Source organism: Ambystoma mexicanum, chromosome 5p (genome assembly GCF_040938575.1).
Source record: "Ambystoma mexicanum isolate Mex_15411 chromosome 5p, UKY_AmexF1_1, whole genome shotgun sequence".
Lineage (NCBI taxonomy): Eukaryota > Metazoa > Chordata > Amphibia > Caudata > Ambystomatidae > Ambystoma > Ambystoma mexicanum.
In genome coordinates, this window is record NC_090930.1 from 970702685 (window position 1) to 970722321 (window position 19637).

General features: G+C 45.4%; 1 protein-coding gene across 9 annotated transcripts in view; it reads left to right on the forward strand.

Annotated features, from left to right (window-relative positions):
• Window positions 1-19637, forward strand: part of MAK (male germ cell associated kinase) — a 695810-nt gene that overhangs the window by 440180 nt on the left and 235993 nt on the right. For all 9 annotated transcript variants that reach the window (XM_069613432.1, XM_069613434.1, XM_069613429.1 and 6 more), the window contains one exon: window positions 16568-16735. In XM_069613432.1, the coding sequence (XP_069469533.1) occupies window positions 16568-16735 (168 nt within the window). The remainder of the gene's footprint in view (window positions 1-16567; window positions 16736-19637) is intronic.

Consider the following 19637-nt stretch of genomic DNA (forward strand, 5'->3'; position numbering starts at 1 on the left):
TACAAAATAATGCCCCCAGAGCAGCACATAACATCCCGAAAAGAGACCACATTGTGCAGGCGAGACGAGCTGCTCACTGGCTCCCAGTTAATGAAAGATCACCTCAAGACCCTCACCCTAACACACAAGTGCTTAACACTCACAGCCTCGCCCTACCTATCGGAGATTATTGTCAGAGATACCTCTGCACATCCTAAAAGAACCTGCCACACCAACCAACTGCGCATCCCACCCATCAAAAGAGCCAAAGCGGGTGGGATTGGTTTCCCACATATAGCACCCACACTATGGAATGCCCCACCCAACACACTTGGAGCGGACACCTCCCTCCCAGCCTTGCGGATAGTGCTAAAAACAACACTTTTCAACTAACACAGCCTTCCTTCCTTGCTCTTGCCCCTCTTACCTTCCCCCCATCCCTCCTGTATTCTTCATGTAACTAAGAATGTATTATGTAACTAAGCATGTTGTCTGTAACAGCGCCACGATGCTCTCGGGCTGTTGAGCGCTTTATAAATGTAAATAAATAAATAGCAGAAATGCAAAAGGGACAACAGGAGGGAACCATAGAGACTGTGTAGAATTTTTATAAATTATCATTGTGATGAAGTCATGTGTACGTGAACATGTAGCGGGGGTGCTACGAAACGCGTTGTACCATGGTTCTCTCTTTTTTATGACTGCATGAAAAAATAAAACTGGAATCTTTTAAGAAAAACAGAATTGCTTGAAAGCTTTATTCGAGGTTACTTATTTGGAGAACTTTTTCTGGTGTGTGCCATCCTTCGTGTGGAGACAGAAGTGTTTCTTCTTTGTGTCAATATATATATATATATATATATATATATATATATATAATTTTTTTTTTTTTGTTTTTTTTTTCCCCCCACTAGAAAAAGCTTTGTTAGAGGGACGTTCTGGTTAAGTTGCTCTACTAAAAACCTGTGAAATTCACTAAAAAACGTTATAAACGTGACATTATGGTTCAAAGTACAATCGAAAAAACTCTGAAATTCGACAGTTATGGCAGGCTATGGAACCATAACTGCCGCACCACTGTGCACTGCTAACACTAACACCCAGGACATCAAAGATGACATCACAAATGTAATTGATGACATCACTGATGACATCACATGTGTAGCCCCTTCGTTTTTGTTCACTGCCATATCTAGGCCAGGTGAGTTTATTTACTGACAGTCAGAAACTTCACTTTCAAAAGGTATTACATTTATTAATGTTGCTATTCTCACATGTTCTTACACTACTTTCTTTAGAATTTAATCGCAGCTTTTGATGTACATATATAGCGGAAGAAGCAGGCCTGAAACACAGCAGTCATTTTTGTGCGTGAATCCAATCATGTAGATTATACACAGTTGCTAATGATACTGCCTCTTGTATGCTTACTTTACTCTCCACATATAAGCCCCATCTTTGTATGCATTGTAGTCTATTTATGTTTTGTGTGTAGTACTAGATATATGTAGTAAGTGATGCATTATTAGCAACTTAGTACATGTTTCACAGACCAGAAAAGTGTGATACAGAAACATTCACCTTTTTATTATACAACTTTGGAAAGTAAAAACTTAGCACCTCTGTGGTGTATGCTGCAGCCAATACCTACATTTCTGTATGAGTAGGTTCCTGTACTAGAAAGAACACTGCAATGGAATGTTCTTTACAATTGTGTGATGAAGCCACTCACTCCCCCATATCACTGTTTGATACGTCTTTCCTCATTTCCGTTCGCAAAGGCCTTATTAGCTATCCTACCAAAAAAGAAAACCATCCGTTAACAAAGTAAATGTTGCGTTAAGAACCACCTTTCACAGTAAAGGACATAGACACAATAAGATTTGACAATAATAGTATAGACGTGCAAAGCATTAACGTATGCTACAGAAAAATAGGATTTCTGGTTATAATCCGGCCTGCCGCGGGCCGGATTACACAACAAAATCCTTTTTCAAGATGGCCAGCATCGAAAGGTGGTTGTTCCATACATAGCCCCTCTTCTCTTTCCATGACAGCAAGGAAAAAGCAACAGTATGTACCGTGACGCAGAACCTGTAAATAAACATACAGCGACGTATAACGTGGTACTTTACATTTCAAAATGATACACGTGATTGTAAAATAAAACGGTAACGTTTTAGAATTTGGAAAGTACTTTCATTTAACAAACAACTGTCAGAGATGAACGGACTAATTCCATTTCCAAATAATTTGTAGCAATGACTCTAAGGCCAACATTGAAAATGTTCATGGAGAGACACATGCAGTTAGTTTCGCATACACAAAGTATGCGTTTCTGTTAAAGCACTCGATTTGTTTGCACAGGTATTTCCAACACGGCGGCATCACCGTTGCCTTACACCACCATAAATGATATTAAGTCGCTCCTTGTCGCTAGTTCAGAGTAGGGACAGAGCAGCCCTGGCTTGTCATCCCATAACATTATAATGGACAGGCACATGGTCATCAGCAGTTGCATCTGGCGTGGAAAGAAGCTGTCAATCAGCATCTGGAAACCATGGCATGCACAGTACGGCAAAATGTAGCTAGGCGGAAAACGTAAGAGAAAATCTGTGTCAATACCCAACCTTTAGCAAAAATTTCCAAAACGGACACAAACATTGTGGAAAATACTACACAAATCTAAGTGGCCTAACATGACATTTTAAAGAAATATTCGAGTTGACCATGGGTACATATAATGACACCCTACAAACGTAGATAAGCAGCACTCGCCGTAAGGGTTAAAAAAAAAAGGGACAACACAGTGAGATGGTAATTCAGTTATGGAGGCAGCATGAACGGACAAGCAAGAAAAAATGACATGTCGTAATGTTACACAAGACCATAAGAACTATGTGGGCAAGCATAACATTTGAAAGAAAAAGAAATAACGGTCACCAACGGTGACTCTAGTCATAGCCTGCAAACGCTAACAATATACACTCTTTGTTATTGGAGGAAAATTACAACTGCGCAAAAATATAATACTTCAGTTAGATTGTCGCAATTAGTGTACAGTCGTCAAAATTAAACTTGCATCATCTTGACAGCCTCCATTATTTTTGCCAAAGCCAGACAGCAAACTGTTCACATCAAAGAATCTTTATGAACTGATATTTCATGTTCCTTACAAACGTTTTTAAAATATAACCTTATCAAATAGTATATTTTTCCAAGCTTTCATTCCTTGCATAGCTTTTAAAGTTTCCCTTTCGCTCAAGGTCAAAAAACAATAGCCCCTTATGAATTGACTTGGATGCGTGGGCCTACTGAGCTTGCAACCAAAAAAGCAAATCAACTGACCTTCACTCAGAAGGCAAATACATTCTCACTTTGCAACAACATATGAGCATCCTATCATGAGAACCGCTACTCCCATACGCCACGTAAACCACTGTTTCCATCAAACACTCTAGGTGGCCGCCTCAGATTTCAAAACATAGGACGCCAATCCGACTTCAATATTAATCTGAAAACATTGTAACACAGACGCAGGCATCGGTCTCCGTGCATTGAGTACCAACTTCGACTTTACCGTATGAATTTGGTGGCAAGAAAACACCACTTTTTCAATTTTCCGCACCCACATTCCATTCCAACCTAAGTAAAGCTCACCTTCGGAAACAGTATTTCATAATTGTAACAAGTGCATTATTGTCTTGTTTTGTATGCGTTACCGGCGATGTCCGTGTACACCAAAACATGAACAAAATATGGCAGAGGCCGCGAAGAAATCTGATGCACTTCACGCTGTTCCACAACCAATCAGTGAAAGCATCCCATGTCCGCGGACATGATGCTACGGATTAGCCAGTCGATTTCTTGTCCGCAGAGCGAACAGGGAAGTGCGACCGCGGAGCGGACATAGATATCACTTATTTTTCCAGACCTACTTTTTCTTCGTTTTAAAGAAAAGTACTGGATCGATTTTTACCAAATTTACAAAAGCAAGCTTTTGAGACCAAGCCACTGCACCTGCTGCAAATTTGGTGAAAATCCATCCAGCGGTTTGGGCTGTAGGCGTGCGCAATGTTTTTTCCCCCATTCAGTCTATGGGAAAAAAGATGTTTTGGGACCCCCCTCTATAACTTTGCCCTCCCTGGACCGCACCTCACCAAACTTTGCAAAAAAATTCAGAGTGGGCCATATACTTTTTTTTTTGTGCAAAGTTTGGTGAGGATTCGTCCAGGGAGAGCGAAGTTATAAGTCGCCCAAAAAGTGCTCTTCCCATGGAAACAGCAACTTAACCATAACTATACATGTATATATTATTTGTTTAAAGTTAAAATAACACACTTTAATCTTCTAATGGTCCTGCATGGTTTTATCATGGGAGAAAACATGTTCTAGGTGGATTACATTATCATCCTCTAGTTTTAATTACCATAGGAAGTTCATGGCAGCAAAGATTACCTAATTTTCCTCTCCCCTGAGAAGGCTTATCCTGGGAGACAAAGTTGAGGTTCTTATATAATTGTTATAAATAGTGTTATAAATAGTATCTCCTGCTATGTAATAAAGCACAGCAGTGGATGAGAAGATGTTTTAACGTATCCATTTCTGTGGGGTTTCTGCAAAATCTATAAGTTCTGAGTTCTGAGTGATTTGGCTATCTTAGTTCTGCATCCAGTGATTTCACGCGTGGACCAAAGATTAAGTCTGAAGCGTAAGTAAATTGAGCTACATGATGAACCAGGTAACCTGATTAGATATCGCTCCGGGTTATTCAATGATTTATCTGGAAAGTCATTTATTTTAAAATATAAAGGTTTCATGCACTGTTGTCGTTTGGTGATCCAGTCAAGGTGTCACAACTTTTTTCTTTGCCTGATCTGGGTTAGTTGCCAGTAGGTGTAGTGTAATTCCTGCTGCTGTCATGATATCTAAAATATGCTTTTTCCCGGGTTTAACATTTTTTACCACATCGTGGTTAAAATATGTTGCCAAGATGAAATGGTAAGGAACCTTCAGTGTCATTAGTGATGCATTTTTTATACAGATTAATCATTTTCCAGGTGCATATCGCTCTCAAAGAGAGCAGGCTGAATCCATGGCCACCTATACACATTGGCTGACTGGGCGGAGGAGGCAATATTTTCTTCCAAAATTGGCCTTCAAGCTTGGTCCAGAAAGTGGAATCTTGGTAGGCCCTGTTCTCTGCACCATAGGTGATAGTTGGAACAACTTTCTGTTTGTAGAACTTGATTACCAGCTCTAGGGAAAATACTAGCGCTCGATGGGTTTTGTGCCAGTTTTCTTTAAAGGGATTGTCCAGTAAAAAAATTGATTTAAAAAATATATAGGCAACATTAAAAAATAAAATACGAGCACTACTAGCTATTCAAGCTCAAAATTCGCAAAAGCAAGCACATGGGCGCATCCATTTTGTGAAATGTATGCCCGCCTGTGCTGGCTTTTGCTTTTGCTGCACTAATGAAGGAAAAGCCAGCCAGCTGTAGTAAACAAAAGCTACCGCTGGGTGGCTTTTCCTTCATTGGTGCTGTACGCGGAGGACGGGGACCGAAGACCAGAGCAGGAAAGCTGCAGCTGAATCTCGGTAAGTGCTATTTATTTATTTTTAAAAATAAGCACTAGCTGCGTTTTTTTTTTCTATGTTTTCCGGGCTGGAGGAGCCCGGAAAACTTTGAAATAAAACCGCAGCTTTAAAAACGTTGTATTTATGTTTGCAGTCGCTTTTGAAGCGACCGCAAACATAAATACAACGTTGTGTTTGAAAACGCTGCGGTTTTTCTTTCCAAGTTTCTCAGGCTCCTCCGGCTAAATACATTTTTTTACTGGACTATCCCTTTAAAGATCGGATGATCTCATGCCTTTCATAGGGCAGCAGATGTGTTAAATGTCTAGTGCTTTTACACAGTTCGGTTTTCTTCTTTGCAACTTCGTGGTCATAGGCATATTTGTGCCTGTACAATGGTTTCTGGTTAGTTGACAGTTGCAGTTTGAACATGGTCATGGCGGCTACATAGTGGCCATCGATGAGTATGAGTTCTCTATCAAGATGGTTGGGGGTCTGCTTGAAGCAAATGTACAAAGTCAAGCAACTGCTCAATTGACCAACAAAATCTATTACGGCCATTCGCAAGCTCAAGCTGTGGAAAATATTGATTAGGGCAAGCTAAAGGCCTTGTACAAAGACATAGTCAATAATGGCATTCCTCTCCCAAGTGGACTGCAGGGGGATATCTTGTCTGGTCCTGCAGGCTCTTGTCTGCGGAAGCTGCTGAACCCCACAGTCCCCCATAAAAGTGTGGTCAACAACTGACTTCAAGAACAGCTGAAATCCCAACTTCTCCAGGGGAACGTGGAAGTGGAGAAAATAGAACACAGATTCAGGTCGTCTGTTTGGCACCTAGCTGCAGAAAAGTAGAACAAGAACAAATTGCAATCATTCACAAAACTTACTATTTTCTCCCACGAATCCTTAGTTACTACTAATACCTGTTGGCCTCTGCGCATAGCTTAGAGGATCTTATTTTCATTACCATGTTGAAAGAGAGAGACTTGAATTGATAAGAAGACTCAGCTTCTTGAAGTGTCTTTACAAATCTTTTGGTGGCCACTTGGCAAAACAGGAAAGGTTACATTGAGAATTTATTGAGTTCAATTGTTCCCAAATAATTAACCAATTTGTTCACTTATCAGAAGTTCCACCAAAGTCTTTCTTGAAGAACTCGAATGTAGACTTTTATCAGAATTGAAAATCTTGAAACTATGCTGAACGTAGAGTAGTGCTTAAATTGTAGAACTTACACTCCTTGACTACAGATTTCAAAGACAGCAGGTAGTATCACTCTTCAAACTGAAAGGCTTTTCTATAGTGTTACTATTCCTTCTGCCCAGACGCTTTTCTCAAAACACTAATTTTTATCAGATCCGCTAGTCAGGCAAGCCGCTGGAGAAATGATTAGCGCCATTTTTTTTAACACATGCTCTTTTCGGATGGTCAAACAAATAAACTATTCGAACAATTCTTGAATTGAATCTTTACTAAGTAACTAAACTTAAAGAACAGAATAAACTGTCACTGAAAGGCTTTTCTTTATCATAACTTTTCTCTGCAGTTTATAGATACGCTGCGCTCCCACCAACTCAGCTTGTCGTGTGCCATGCAGGGCCAGTCAAGTTAATCTTCTTTATTTGGTTCAGAATACTGATACTTAACTTCAAGGCCCTAATAAAACACAGGAGCTTTCACAAACAGGACCTTTCCTGATCTTCACCGGACAATGAAAGGCATTTTAGAATGTTGACTAGGACAACAGGAGGATATCTGCACCAATCAGCGTTCAGCTCCCTCTTTACCATGATGGATTGGTAAAGCTTCATTCTGAAGAACACTAGTTAAGGCCCAAACCATCTCAATACGATTTTGTACCAACATTCCCATATAGAAACATAAATAATTAGATTCACTCTAGAAGAACTAATGACCTGACCCAGATCTGACATATTTCTTGTAAGTGCACCATTAAGCATTACAAAAGATCTATTTCACATCATAGAGAGCCACTTCTCACTAATGTCGAGCCAAGCAAATCGTGAAGCAATGAATGTTTAGATCACCTGCAAGTATGGTTTACATAATGGAGGAATCTAGAGCAATAAGTTCGAGTATGTGTTCTAGATGTTGGAGAAGATAGAATAAGAAATACAATTATGGTTCCAGTATTTGTTCTAAATGGCAATATTTCCAGCTGGAGATATAATTTTAACCAGTTACAAATAGGGGTTGTGTGGTTCATAGTTCCAGGGAGAGATGGGAGCACATTTTGACTGCTACTAAGAGACAAGCTGATGGGCGTCCTCAATGCGATACTTTGGCTGGAAGTAAAGATAGCATATAGCCATGCCAGGTTGGAGGTGTAGTGTACCAGGTGTCTTGGAGCAGTATGATGTCATAATTATTTAACAGGTTATGTTCTAACTGTAAGAGATGTTTGAACCCCCTCGTATTCCAGCTGGCTAATCTACATGCAGTTGGACTTGAAGGAGTGAGTTGTTATGCACAAGCCACCTTTTTCTCAATTTGAGGACGGGGTCTGTCCCACCCTTCAAAGGCTCTGGGCTGTGATGTTACAGTAACCTCTTGCATGTAATCAAAGGATCCCTGCTTGCAGGTAACGGGTTGGATGGAGAGATTGCACAGCGTACAGGTCTTGGAGGTCAGTGGTCCGTTACCAAGGGTTCACTACGCACATCATCTTGTCGCAGAATGAAACCCAGGTAATAGAACTCTGATTTTGCCTTCTACAAGGTATTTAAGACTATGTCCGATTGTAATCCATATTCTAGCCTGTATAAGGTCCTGGTGGTCTAAAAACTCAACTAGTGATAAGTCCGATGAGCGAAGATCTTCCAGACATGGTATGTCGGCGAAAATTGCAAGAATGCTGCTCCTGTTTAAAGTATAGATTTTGAAGCAACACCCTCTACCATAGATATGAGAGAGTGGACATTTCTATGGGGCACCTAATCATGGTCTTGGCTGGTCGTGACATCTTTAACAGATGACCTTATAGGATCACTGCTCTAGGCGGGATGGATGCAAGCCTTCTATTGCTCAGTGGGATCACTTGGCAAATTCAACCTTAATTTAGGGGCAGTATTGCCAGCAGTCATGGGTTGACCAGTCTTAGCTTGCCACTGCTCATGAGTCAGAAATGCAGGGTGAGTAAGTGAGGTGGGGTATGAACATTAAAGTATATGTGATGATTGACTGGCATCAGAGCTGGGGTTATCATCAAAACCATGTCCAGCAATGTCCACAATATCAGCAGTATTAACCTGTCAGCTTACAGCAGCTTGTGAGAGGGGAAATTGCAGTAGTGTTAAGTTTCTAACTGATATTTCGATTTGCGATGTCACTATTCAAGTTGTTGGCCTCTCGTACAAGGTCATGAAGAGGCTCATAGTCCATGTCAGCATGTGTCGACATGTCTAAAGGCATGATGGATTGACTTTTTAGCCTTTTTATTAGCTTGTTTCACTTTGGAAACCTGAACATATTTTTTTTTATCTGAGAGCTGGTAGTCTGTGTTTGGGTAGGAGGAAGAGCTATAGATCGTATAAACTTACAACACCTACCCTGTGCTGATTTTGGCAAAGAGGTCTTATTCTTAGGCTTCTTTGACATGTGATGGTTAAATGATTGGGTGTTATTGTTAGAAAATATAGTGTATGTCGGGCGGTGGTTTGGATATTTGTGTCACCTACAACAGGTTTTTTTAGAAGGAACTGGTATGGGATTCGCCTGTATGTTACTACAGCTTTGATGCAATTCATTATTTTGGGTGCCAGATCTCATCCTTTCCTGTGGAGGTGGATCTTCGCCAGGGTGCCAGGCACTACAGGCACCTCATGCATCCACTGAGTGGGCAGCCTGGAGGGTCGAGGAAGTTGAATCAATTATTATCAGAGATATGTCAAATACAGTATATTCAGACTTTGTATGAAGAGAATGTTGAGGGCTTCTGCAGAGACTGTAGTTCATGGAAGGATCCGATCAGGTTAAAGAATGTGGTGCTGCAATGTTAATATTGGTGACTTTTTCTGTAAAGTCAGCCTGACTGCATTCAAAGTGACAGCTAGGATCCATTAGGCGTTGTGTAAGGTTTTGAAGTAGTTCAGTGTTACTATTTGTTTTTCCATCAAGCGTCTCATAAAGTCTTGTTAGAGATGCGAGCTCCATAGCCAAGCACCTAAAGTAACTACAATCAAGGGGGAGGGTGCTTGCCCAGGAAAAGACACTCTGCGAGGTGTTGGATTCGCAAACTAAACAATTGGGAATTGCGACAATGTAGATGATAATTGATTTGGCTGAAGGACAGCCTTTATGGACTGTTGGTCATATTCCTGCATGTCAATATGTACTCCTCCCTGGAGCTCGTTATTCAAGCCGGGGGATATGTGCTCAGCTTCTTGAATGTGTTTTTCTGTGTAATTCAACACAATTGTCTGCAGCAGATGCTGCAGAGTCATTAAGAGTGGAGTCGCTAGCTAGTGGAGCGGCAAGCAGGATTCACATTGGTTGCTATGGCTGGACTGTCTAATTGTGCACTACAGTCTGTGCTGCTCGGACAGGCTGGTGTGGAAAGCACTGGCAGATGAGCATCCATCACAGAATTAATATCACCAGTGGCTGTAATTGCATTGTTGATAGGTATAACAACACACGAAAGTGTGAGAGAGGGACAAATGGGAAGGGTAGACATAGGTAACAAAAAAAGAGGCCAGGTCAGACTCTACTAGAGCTGAATCTGCAAAGTCGATGAACACTGCATCTGGAATTTCAGCAGCAGTCTTGGCTGGTGTCGCCGTTTCATCGTTCAAAGTGGCTGTTAGTTGAGCAGACTGAAATTGAGTTTTGAATTTACAAAATTCGCGTTTGTCCGTATTTTGTACAGGAATATGTCTGCGAGCGCGAGAAGTTAACCAGAAGGTAGACAGTTTGGAACGATCGTATTTCACATAATTACAAAGCGCTATTTTGCCAGTGGAAGCTGTAGACGGCATGGCGCTTTTTAAGGTGTAAGCGTAACTCATGTTTACTTACAATGAGTATAAGTAATTTCAATGCAATCTTATGTAGTATGTAAAACACTGTTACGGTTTTAGAAATGTTTTAGATAAGATTATAGGTCTTAAAGGAGGGGCACTCAACCACCTCCTCGCCACCTAGCCTAACTGCACTCAGCAAGCACTTTGGCAAATGCTCACGCGCGAATGCGCGTGCCCAGCTGCTTCTGAGGGCGGTAGGAAGTTTTATATCCGCCCTACGTCCCGCAGCGCGGTGACGTAGGGCAGCTTAATAAAAGCCCCGCCCCCTGGAGAGGGAGGCAGTTCCGGGCGAATGCACGCCAGCGTGTGTGTGTGATTATTTTAGCGCTCCTGCCTTGGCCGCGTTCCAGGCCACGCGGCCTCCTGGACCGGAGCCAGCTCCTCGTGCTGGGCCTCCGGAAAGCCAGCATCTAACAATGGCGACGAGGAAGTGAGCGAGCATCCACGCGCTCCACCACCATCTTCGCACGCGGATGCCACACGGACGCTCCGTGTTAATTTTTGGACACCCGGTGGGGGCCCCCCACGATCACGTGACCCCCACCCCCCAAAAAAAAAAAAAAAAAATTTTTTTTTCCATTCCCCTCCCACACATCATCTTCAAGGGGGTGAAAAAATGTTTTTTTTCTCTCGTCTCGTGTCATCACGGTCATCACCTGCACAACGCCCCTCGCATGGCACACGGGTCACGAAGCGCCAATCCATCGGAGCACAAGTGCCGGTAGGACACTGCCTCACCACAAGGCGCGCACGAACCCAGAGGGCGGAGTATCGTTGACCAAGCGCACGCTACACCATGGCGACTGGGTCATCTACCCCTGGACCCTCAACACCGTCCAGGATGGCGGCAAACCTGTCTATGGCGTCACCGCCGCCTCGCACGCAGGGGAGTTTGTCGACGTTGATCCAACCATTCGACCCATTCACAGACCCATCATCCAGTGGGCCCAGATGGCAGCTATGGCTACAGAAGTTTGAGATGGCCATGGAATGTAAGGACGTCACGTCTTCCAGAAAGATGAAAGCTCATCTACTCCTCAGTATGGGCGATGAGGTACTGCGCATCTTCAACTCCCTGGATGTCGATGACGGCCAAGACGCATACCGGAGTGCGAAGGACGCGCTAACAGCACATTTTCTCCCGCAACTAAATCCAGACTATGAAACCTTTATCTTTTGCACGACCATCCAGGCCACCGATGAGACTCTCGACGCCTACCACACGAGACTGAGGAAGCTGGCCATGTCGTGTGAGTTTACGAACACTGAAAGGGAGATAAGGAGGCAAATCGTAAATGGAATTCACTCGGAGAAGCTGAGGCGTCTCGTGCTCAGTGAAAAGGGCATCCCCCTACAACGCATCCTGGAACTGGGTCGACAGAGGGAGCTCGCCCACTCCAGGGCCGCCAACATGGAAGTGTCCCTACAAAAACTTCAGCCGTCACTTTCTACAGCGATGGTTGCTCAAATCTCAGACAAACAATCCACGAGAAGTGAAAGTGGCAGCGGTTATACCCAGAACAGGTGGCAGCCTCGAGCACCAGGACCAGCTGAATGTGGATGGTGTGGTGGTCAAAGGCACGGAAGGCGAAATTGCCCGGCGCAAGGCACCACGTGCGGAGCATGTGGCAGGAAGGATCACTACGCGAAAGTGTGCAGATCAGTGAACACGCCACTACAGCCTCCACAAGGATCCCAGGAAAAAGGGTCATCGAGAAAAAAGAAACAAGCCAGCGTGAGGAGGGTTGCGGTAGTCAACTCCTCGACGGAAGAAGAGGGAGATGACCTCTCAGCCCTACGACAAACAGCAGGCATGGAGAACGAAGGAAAGGGCCGAAAGGTGTACTTAGTATCGACACTAAACCAAGGGCCAGCACCGTCGAAAAGAACCGCCAGGCGACGAAAATGCATACAAGGCCAGGACATACAGATGACCATTGACACGGGGGCCTCGGTAAACGTCATGCCAACCACCGTTTTCCAAACTCTCGCACCACGACCTGAGCTAAAATCCACAGACACTCGGCTATTTGCCTACGGCAGTCGGAAACCTCTACCAGTCATCGGGAGGTTCCGCACCACTCTTGAGCATGGCGAACAGAAGTTGTGGTCGAAGATCTATGTTGTCAAGGCGGGAATTGAAAGCCTGCTGAGCGGAGATGCGGCTGAAGACCTGGGCGTGGTCAAATTCATATGCCACGTTGACGACACATCCGAGGTTGAGAACTTCCTCAGGCAACACCCCAAGCTACAGAGGGGGATAGGCTGTCTCAAAGGAAAGACCATCAAACTGCATATTGATCAATCAGTGCAACCACGCGCGGTAAGACACCGAAGGACACCCTTCCACATGAGGGAACAAGTTGAGAAGGAGTTAAGGTCACTCGAAGCCGCTGGTATTATTGAAGAAGTCATGGGACCAACACCGTGGGTTTCCCCGATGGTAGTCACCCGGAAGCCCAAACAACCAGGAAAAGTTCGGATCTGCATTGACATGCGCCTGCCCAATGCAGCCATAAAAAGAGAGCGACACATAACACCCACAATTGATGAAATCATCACTGACCTCACTGGATCGTGTGTGTTCTCAAAGGTAGACCTAAAGGCGGGGTACCACCAGCTGAAGCTACACAGAGAGTCGCGCTATATAACCACGTTCTCAACCCACCTAGGTCTGAGGAGGTACAAGCGCCTGAGTTTCGGCATATCATCGGCCGCAGAGGTTTTTCAACAGACCATCCAGGAGGTCATCAGAGGCATACCAGGGGTATTGAACGTGAGCGATGACATCCTAATACATGCACCGGACACCAAGGAACACATCGTGAGACTCAAGGCACTACTGGGCAGGCTGGAAAGCGCCGGACTCACAATCCATCGAGAGAAGTGCGAATTCCTAAAACCAGAAATAACTTTTTTTGGATACAGGTTCGACCGCACAGGCATATCACCTGATCCCCAGAAAGTGGCGGACATACAAGCTGCCAGCCCCCCCACGACTCCCACCGAGGTGCGCAGTTTCCTGGGAATGGCCACCTACTGTGGCAGATTCTTTCGGAACTTAGCAACCCTATCCGAACCGCTGCGGGAGCTAACAAAGGCCAGCACCAAGTGGGACTGGGGGCCCGAATGCCAGGAAGCATTTGAGAGCATAAAAGACTCCCTGTCAACTGATACCAAGATGGCCTACTATGACACGGACCTCCCGACTTGTGGATGCCAGCCCAGTCGGACTTGTAGCAATCCTGATGCAGGTCACGAAAGAGGGCACAAAAAGGTCGATTGCATATGCATCCAGGGCGCTCACAGCAACGGAACAAAGGTACTCCCATATAGAAAAGGAGGCAATCGCCGTTTTATGGGGGTGTCGACACTTCCACATGTACCTATATGGGCGCAAGTTCACGGCGATCACCGACCACAAGCCCCTAGTACCAATCTTCATTGGGTCATCGGCACACCCACCAGCCAGAATCACCAAGTGGCTGCTACACCTCCAGCAATATGATTTCGAACTTGTCTACCAACCAGGCAGCGGCAACCCCGCAGACTTCCTGTCGAGACACCCACGACCAGCCACCCAGCAGGAAGTGTTAGTCGCCGAAGAAACGGAGGAGCACATTTGTCAAGTGGTCCACACCATGAGGCCCAAAGCGATAAACATTGAGGACATTGCAACAGAAACCCAGAATGACCCCTGTTGCGATCTGGTAAAAGATGCCATTATGTCAGGCAACTGGAAAGACTTCATGTCGCACACACGCAACAGAACCGAGGGGGCCAAGGAGTTCCTAGCGGGCATGTTCACGGTTCGACAAGACCTCTCAATCACTGAGGGAGGGCTCCTGCTAAGGGGTGACCGCATCATCATACCCCCAAGGCTGCAAGACAGGATAGTTGCCTTAGCACATGAAGGACACCAAGGGCTTGCAAGAACAAAGGCACGGGTCAGACACCGGGTATGGTTCCCTCACATCGACGATCGTGTTGAGGACCTAGTGAACACATGTCTACCCTGCCAAATAACGAGTGGACCACCAGACCCAGAACCGATCCTATCGGCCGAGCGTGGCCGGGCACGATGGGAAGCAATCAGCATTGACTTTTGCAAAATCAGAGAGGGTCTACATCTACTGGTGGCAATCGATGATCACTCACGCTATCCAGAGGTCGAGATACTGGAGTCCACCGCCACGGAAGTGGTCATCCCGGTGATAGATAAGATGTTTGCCACCCATGGTCTGCCCACGACCATTAAGAGCGACAATGGACCCCCATTCACAGGGGAGGAATTTAGGTCATACATACAAGAACTGGGCATCAAATACCACCACATCATGCCAAGGTGGCCACAGGCTAATGGGGATGTCGAGCGATTCATGAGGACCATCAACAAGGTACTCCGAGTATCAAAAGCAAACGCCAGCCCGTGGAGGATCGACCTATTCCGGTTCCTAAGGAACTATCGGTTCACCCCCTACAGCACCACGGGCATACCACCGGCGGACCTTATGTTCGGTACTATCATCAACTCGTCGATTCCCCATCATCCAAGCAGAACCCCTGACGACGTCGACCATGCACGCGTGGAAGCGAGGAGAACACGGGCCAATGCTCACATGAGCGCCAAGAGAAGAGCAAGGCCCTCAAACCACAGAGTGGGCGACCAAGTCATCATGTTGCGAAATCCCACGAAATCCAAGTTAGACACCAGGTATGAGGAACTGCCATGGACCATCAGCAACCGGCGTGGGACCATGATAACCGTCACACGGGGAGGTCGGGAAGTAACAAGGAACGCCTCCTGGTTCAAGCCCGTGCCCCAGCACCTCTGGACGGATTGCGAGGGGCCCCACGACGACAACGAGCAACAAAGCAGCGACGTGCCGGCGCAAGACCCCGAGGAGGAATCCGCGGGGGATCGCAGCTGGCAATCACCGAGACTGCCCAGCGGTGAGGACACATGCAGCGAAGGTGAGCAGACTTACGAACCGAGCGGGGACAGCCCCCAAGCGAAGCGGTACAGTCTGAGAGAGACCACGAGACCGCCTGCGAGGTTGAATGACTATGTATGCTAAGCCAACAGCAGTGGCAGGAGTTTATAGTTGAGCATGTTGTTTATGTTTGTTTTGTTGGGCTATTTTGAAATAAAGGAGGGATGTTATATCCGCCCTACGTCCCGCAGCGCGGTGACGTAGGGCAGCTTAATAAAAGCCCCGCCCCCTGGAGAGGGAGGCAGTTCCGGGCGAATGCACACCAGCGTGTGTGTGTGATTATTTTAGCGCTCCTGCCTTGGCCGCGTTCCAGGCCACGCGGCCTCCTGGACCGGAGCCACCTCCTCGTGCTGGGCCTCCGGAAAGCCAGCATCTAACAGGAAGTAGGTAGGCGGAACCAAATTCAAAAATGTTCAAAGTCAAATGAATGTCCACCAATATAAAATCCACAAACATCCAAAAGGAATACTTGTTGAAGCTGTATAAACGAAAAGAGAGAAGTTGAGAAGCAGTAGTCTCACGATGTAACATGAGAGAAAAGTCAATATTTCTTCACTGACGTACCAGCCAGCAGTAGGAGTCCTTCCTGTAGGTAACTGCACTCAGCAAGCACGCTGGCAAATGTGCAAAATTATCAATTCACAGATATATTCATATACAATCTGGATCATAATCCTGCATTAAATGCGGCCAAACAAATCAATTATAGAAGTAAAATCAGCCCAAGTTGATGACTACGGCAGCAATATAGCTTGACAACAAAATGCATGCTCAATTGTGATAGTATAGAGCTACATAAGTATCGTTTTAAGTGTAATCATCCTGGCACAAATGTATTATTGGGACTTAAGTGGTGCCATTTAGTGATGGGCTTGAGGTATTTTGCATTGTGAGAGAAAGTAAAATGACAGTAAGTCTTGTTCTGCTGTGATTTTATTATATGCAATTTATGTACATTTCCTCTTTTTTAGGCTGATTGGCCAGAAGGATATCAACTTTCGTCTGCCATGAATTTCCGATTTCCACAATGTGTCCCAATAAAGTTAAAAATACTCATTCCTAATGCTAGCAATGATGCTCTAGAGATCATGAAAGATATGCTCCTGTGGGACCCGAAGAAACGACCAACAGCAAGTCAGGTAAAGTTCCCCTCAAACTTGCAACATAACCGGGCAATAAAGTGTGTAATTCTCCATAGTTTTTAAAACGCTTGAGCCCATATGATATGCACGCGCATAATCTTTTCAACTACAAAGGGCACAACAGAGAGAGACGAGAGAGAGGACGAGAACGTGTGCGAGTGGGTGTTTGTGTGTGGGTGGGTGTGTGTTTTATAACTTTGGAAGCCCTGAATGGATCTTCTTTAAATCTGGCAAGCAATTAATTCAGCCGCATCCGATTGAGCTTGCCCGATATGATGAACATCCATGTACACATTACTATAGGTTACATTTTCCAAGATGTACAAGAGGCAGCACAGCTAGATTCACTTCACAATGGAACCTTTACTTTGAAGTAATGATGGTAAGAATTCCTACTTGGATTTGATTAAGATGCTCAAAATAAACATTACGAAAACCTATTATTTTGCAAATGCAGTTGTGAATTGAGAATGGAAATTATGAGTAAACATACTATGAAGAATCACTTGGGCAAATATGTATCAAACAACAAGCGATTTGCAAAGACAATTTATGAACGGAGCATTGCCATAGCTAATGCATTGCGCTGGTTACATTTTAAAATGAAAATGCACCACAGGCCCTCATTACTGTGCAACATCATCATTCTCGTCCCAGTCACTTACTACCAACCATAATCCTCATCCATGCATCATCATCACACTCTTTGTCTTAGTTCCCCATTCCTGCACATAGTCATCCCAGTCCCTCATTATCGCACACCATCCTCTTCCTCACCCAGTCCCCCATTACTGAACATCACTATCCAACTCATCCAAGACCCTCATTACCGCATATCATCATTTGCCTCGTCCCAGTTCTTCATTACAGCGCATCATGCTTGTCCCAGTTCCTCATTTCCACATATCTTCATTCTACTCAGCCTACTTCCTCACTGCTCCAAATGACCTGCCTCACCTCAGTCCCTCATGCATCATCATCTTCCTGATTCCAGTCCCTCAGTAACTCGCATCATTCTCTTTCCATTCCCTCATTATTGTGCACCGTCAACCTTCTCATCCTAGTGTTTCATTGCAATGTTTCATCATCCTCCTTGTCCCAGTCCCTCATTACTGCGCAATGCATCATCAAAATCCTCGTCTCAGTCCCACATTAATGTGCATCATCATCATCTGCTTCACCCCATTCCCTTATTACTGCATTGCATTCTCCTTGGCCCATTGTTAGGGAGAATTCTCTGTTTAGGCTGAATTTCCCTACCTAGTGAGTCCCCCAGCAGCTTTGCTGGATTTCTGGGGTTTATTTTTTTTTCTCCTGCCAAGAGTGAGGCTCTTTTACCCTCACTCTTGGGCATGTTGAAGTGTGTTTTCTTGGTTAAACCTTGTGTTGAATGGGCTATGGGGTCTTTTACTCCATAGGGCCTCATGTATTTTTGTGATGTGGGTTACACAGCACCCTCTGTGCCGTGACCCAGGGGTGTCCTAGGGACTCCCCAACATAGACTCCATACCCTGGGACTGACTACTGTCCCCCAGGGCATGTAAAGTCACCAAAGACTTTGCTAGTCTTAAATCCTGAACAGAACCAGTACAAACCATCATATTGTGGACGTACTGGCTGGGGCAATTCGATTGTCCCAGGGTCTGTTAGTCGAGGGGGCACGTCTCCGTCCCCCCTGATCGAGTTTTGGCTGGTGGCAGTGGAAACTACGTTTTATATTCGACCGCGAATATTTTCCTATGGGATTTCCCATTGTTTTAGGCTAACACATTTAATTATTTATTTACGGTAGCCTTAAACATACCGCCGGTTTATATATTTATTATTATAACTCCGGTTGGGATTTTTTGCCAAAACTTGATGCTAAAATGGCGTTGGCATTCGCCTCTGTAACTCTGACCCAAAGTGGAGCCCTTTGTCCCACTTTTGGCGGGCTTCTCCACAGAAGCCCTCCAAAGTGGTGCCACTCTGTCTGGGGTACTTAGGAGGGGTGGAGGGGGATTTAGGCACCCTGGACTGGGTTACCTAGGTAACTCAAGTCGCGCTCCGTCCTGATTGGCCCAAGTGGTGAGCCGGCCGGCTCACCACTTAGCATGTTTGAGTGACAGCTAGGCTGGGTGAATGGGGGTTTGCTGCATAAAAAGCAGGGCTTTGGGGACTGGAACTTCAGAAGTCGCCACAGGACCTAAGAATCCGACGAGGGACGAGCTGAGCTGATCTGCTACGACGACACCGCCGGTAGAGCCCTGCTGAACCATCTCACCACTTTTCCCGACGACCGAGGAGAACTCTTAACGGAGTGGCTCCTTCCCTTGACTGGTGGGGACAACCAGTTTTCACCTTCTTTCCGCTCTTCGAGGTATCTCGTGGCCGCCTTGCCAGTGCCAAGCACCCCGGCAACCGGAATACCCACCACTTTTACCCCAACCGCGAAAGTCGGTACAACCCTTTAACCGGAGGACTCCGCGGCTGGTTTCTTCCCGGGCAGTGCAACGACCTTCTTCTTCTGCTCTTCAGCGAGATCTTCTTCTCCCCTGACCGACGTCGAGCCTTGCTGCCACTGCCTGGAACCACTGCCCCCGCTGGAGGATCCTTTCCGTTAAGGTACCGTGTTCCGCCTGGCTTCCCTTGCCACCGACTGTACGGGGTAGTTTTAGCCCCCGGCTTTCGATCCTGGGATTGCCTGGGACACTTTGGCTAAACTTTCTAAGCCTCTCTAACTCTTTTCCGAACTCTCTTGCAAGACTCTGAATCCCTACCAACTGTGTGATCTTGGGCACGTTTTCGCTCTGTCTGCTCTAAGAGTGGGCCCTGCTTAGTGACTTTTGCTCACCTGTGACTCTGTGCTTCTTTGAGCTTACAAAAAGTGTTCTTAACCTTAGAGTGGTGTGGTTATCCT